This window comes from Capsicum annuum, chromosome 5 (assembly GCF_002878395.1).
Source record: "Capsicum annuum cultivar UCD-10X-F1 chromosome 5, UCD10Xv1.1, whole genome shotgun sequence".
In the NCBI taxonomy this organism is placed as follows: Eukaryota; Viridiplantae; Streptophyta; class Magnoliopsida; order Solanales; family Solanaceae; genus Capsicum; species Capsicum annuum.
Genome location: NC_061115.1, coordinates 47,708,390 through 47,712,412, shown reverse-complemented (window position 1 = coordinate 47,712,412; position 4,023 = coordinate 47,708,390). Strand labels below are relative to the sequence as shown.

Genomic DNA, 4,023 nt, shown 5'->3' with positions numbered 1-4,023 from the left:
ATACTAACATCATCCTCTTCATATCTTCTCCTATCGTAAACCAGAACAATCTTGAAAATTAAAAAAAAATGCATAAACATATAGTCCGACAAACTCATTTAGAGACGTATTTTAATTAACGTCTCTTTACCAAGCTAATAAGACCGAAACTACATTCCAACGAAAATTGTCAAGCAATTATCGATCATCAATTTGTAAGAAAAACTAAAATAAAGAGATGATCTAATTAAAGGAGAAATTAACTACATGTGCCTTCTATTTCGGGTAATAATTCAGTCACCACACAAGCAACTCCTATTATAGGAGTATAATAAATCAAAAAGAATTTAATTTCTTAAATTCTATATGATTTGTATTAGAACAAAAGAGAACTCTTGTATTATAGTAGAAAAAAGATTCACAATGACTCATTTATATGAAGCTCTCGATAATTCTTCCTCCTTTTTTTTTTTTTTTTGCCAATCAATTAGGTGGGATTACTTTAAAGTTGATGACAAATTGTTTAAAAATATGGATCGCATGAAAGCATATAAGATTGGATTGACTACTTGGGATAATTGGATTGACTCTAACATTGATCCTATCAAGATCAGAGTCTTCTGTCAAGGAATTCCCACCGTTCATTTTAAGTAAGTTTCCTCTTTAATTTACTATCTCGTTTTAAATATTAATCGTTTTAGAAAGAATTTGTTTAAGAAAATTTGATATTTTCTAAACATATATAAGAAGCAGATTATTGCTCTCTTTTTTTATTCACATCAATCCTTGATGTTTCTAGTAATTAACTAAATGAGTGTTTAAGATTAATAAAGATTAATTTAAATATGTATTCTTGTAATTAAGATAGATAAATATTTTCTCGAAAAATGTACAACAAAGTTTTCAAAAGATTGATAATATAATGAAAGGTGAAAAATACATTTAAAGTATTTTAATTTTTTAATTTCATAAGATGTGTTAATTTTTTACTATCACTAATTATTTAACAAAATATGCTATTAATTTTTCATTATGAGCTATGTTTTTTACCACTAACTTTTTGATAACATGAAACAAAGCTAGGGGTAGATTTACATCATTATTTACGGGTTGGCCAAAGTTTTGTATCTTTTTTATAGATACTGTATTCGGGTAAAGTTTTTTTTGTTGAATTCATTCTTTCTCTATATTTTATTTATTCACTATATTAAAGTTAGATCTTCACTTTTACTTATTTATTTTAGAAAATCAAGCGAGAAGTGATTATTTTGTTCCTAATTTATCCATATTATTATCTATAATTATTTTTCAATACATTTTTTAAATTATTAAATTTATTATATTCTAGGAAGAATATGGTAAGCATATCATTTTAGTAATTACTACTTCTTAAATGTGTGCTAAGTCAAATATGTACAAGCAAAAATAAACGAAATAAGTGTAATAACTTTTTTTTGAACCCAATAATTGAGTTGTCTTGTCTTAGAAAATTTATAAATTTAAATCTAGGCTCTACCTTTTACAAGAGTATTAGGGGTCGTTTGATAAAGTGTACAAGAATAATGTTGAATATGGTATATTAGTAATGCTGATATTAGTTATGTTGACGTTATTTTTTATACATGGTTCGATTTAATGTATAAGAAAAAAAATGTCTTATATAATTTTTTATAAACAAAATAGCTTATTAAAATACCGTACACTATGGCTTCCTTCTACAAAAGGCTACTTGGAGGAAAATTGTACTTAACAAAAATTGGTTTCTTTCTTAATTCTATCGATTTTCCCATTCCTCAATGGCTAAATCAGAACAAAAACTCAGAGTGAAAGTAGAGTAGCCAACTTGGGATTTTTAGTTTGCATTAAAAACAAGTTTAATGTTAAAGCTTTGATCAAAATTGTGGAAAGAGTACGGGGAACCACTGCACACAAAGAGACGTAAATACTGATGAAGTCTGTATACATTCGTATGAGCAAGATCAAATATTGACGGGGCGGAGAAGAGGGATTTGAGCGGTAATAATGTTATTAATCACTTTAATCCTAGACTTCCTAAGCATGCCTACTTTCGATGGCTAACACAATGGATCGATATAGGAGAGACTTGATGTAATCCTTACATTCCTCTGGCTAATTCATACAGAGCCATCGAAGCCCAACCAGCAACAACTCTAAGTCTAGGCCTCTTATATATACATGAAAAATGATGGTATTAGAAATATACATCTCAATACATAATAGAGTCTGTAACTAATGTTTGTATTAGTCATACATGTGGTAAAAAAATGTACCAAATAAAATAGTAATAGTACATCAAAAATAATGCATGGATTATTTTTGTAATACACTCTATCAAACAACCCCTTAATATCTAAGGGTAAATTGTATATGTGATCTTTTTGTTGGTTGGCTTTGTTTAGTGGTGCGAATTGGGGCGAGCCAAAGGAGGAAAACTGCAAGGGGCAAACTAAACCCCTAGGAGGATCAACTTATCCAGGAGACAGGTATCCGGGAGAACCCATCATAAAGAGCGTGTTGAAAACAATGAAAAAGCCTGTACATGTGCTTGATATTACATTATTGACTCAATTGAGAAAATATAGACATCCATCAATTTATGGAACAAGTGGGCAACAAGATTGCAGTCATTGGTGTATTGCTGGAGTACCGGACACTTGGAATTTGTTACTATATACATCTCTTATTTCATAATGGTGATTGTTAAGTTGTAATAGGTTTTTAGATCCTCTTATTTGAACAATTAATACAACATTCTTGTCTTGGAAAAGAATTGAAATCACGTTCTCTGTCTTTCTGCTTTTCCCTCTCTCTGCATGATATCTAAATTCTAAATATAGGAGAACTTGCATAGATGTACACTTAGACCATTTAGTTTATCAATTGACCGAAGTGCATACTATGCATACACTTGGTTGTATATGTTGTGTGTGTATATACACACAATAATAACAACAATATATTCGGTGTATTCCCACAAAGTGGGGTCTATGAAGGGTAAAGTGTACGCAATCCATACCGCTACCTCAGATCAAGTAGAGAGGGTGTTTCCGATAGACCCCCGTCTCAGGATAAGAGTATAACAAACAAAAAATAAAAGCAAACAACAAAAGGGATATCACACCACTAGATAATTAAAAACAAGACACTGACAAGGTAATACTATAAGCAAGCTATTCAAAATCATAAACATTATCAAAACACCACGAACAAGAGACTACAAGAAACAACAGGCACAAATACAAACAACACTCTTTCCTACTATTACTACGTACTCCTACCTACTAACCCTCGACCCTAATGCACGTCCACCATACCTTCCTATTAATAGTCATGTCCTCTGTAAGCTGTAATTGCTCCATGTTATGCCTAATCACCTCCCTTCAATATTTCTTCGACCTACCTCTACCCCACCTAAAATCATCCATAGCCAGCCTCTCACACCTCTGTACTGGAGCATCCGTGCCCCTCCTCATCACATGCACGAACCAACACAACCTCACTTACCACATCTTGTCCTCCACCAAATCCATTCTCAACTTCTCCCAAATAATCTTATTTCTAACCCTATCCCTCTTGGTAAGTCCACACATCCATCGCAACATCCTTATTTCTGCCACCTTTAACTTTTAGATGTGGGATTTCTTAACTAGCCAACCTCTGCTCCATGTAACACAGCCAGTCGGACTGCCACTCTATAGAATTTACCTTAAAGCTTAGGAGGCAGCTTTTTATCACACAATACTCTCAAAGCGAGCCTCCATTTCAACCACTTTACACCAATACGATGCGTGAAATCCTCACCAATCTTACCATTCTCCTAAAAATCATAGACATAAGATACTTGAAACTCCCCATCTTCTGAATGGCCTGAGGATCAATCTTCACTACTACGTAAGCCTCAAGCGATAAATCACCAAACTTACATTTCATGTACTCCATCTTGGTCCTGCTCAACCTAAATCTTTTAGACTCAAGGGTCTGACTCCAAACCTTCAACTTATCACTAACTCTTCTCCAAGTCTC

General features: G+C 32.5%; 1 protein-coding gene across 1 annotated transcript; it reads left to right on the top strand.

Annotated features, from left to right (window-relative positions):
- The first annotated feature begins 466 nt into the window (after positions 1-466).
- Positions 467-2,723, top strand: LOC107871754 (protein trichome birefringence-like 42). The gene is made up of 2 exons (XM_016718641.2): positions 467-629; positions 2,400-2,723. The coding sequence occupies exons 1-2, from the start codon at positions 511-513 to the stop codon at positions 2,689-2,691; spliced, it is 411 nt and encodes a 136-aa protein (XP_016574127.2). The 5' UTR covers positions 467-510; the 3' UTR covers positions 2,692-2,723.
- The last annotated feature ends 1,300 nt before the right edge of the window (positions 2,724-4,023 follow it).

What these genes read in the sequence shown, in the direction of transcription:
- LOC107871754 (XM_016718641.2), top strand. Translation starts at nt 511, where the DNA reads ATGGATCGCATGAAAGCATATAAGATTGGATTGACTACTTGGGATAAT. An exon ending in ATTCCCACCGTTCATTTTAA is followed by an intron (nt 630 to 2,399) that starts GTAAGTTTCCTC and finishes GGCTTTGTTTAG; the next exon opens with TGGTGCGAATTGGGGCGAGC.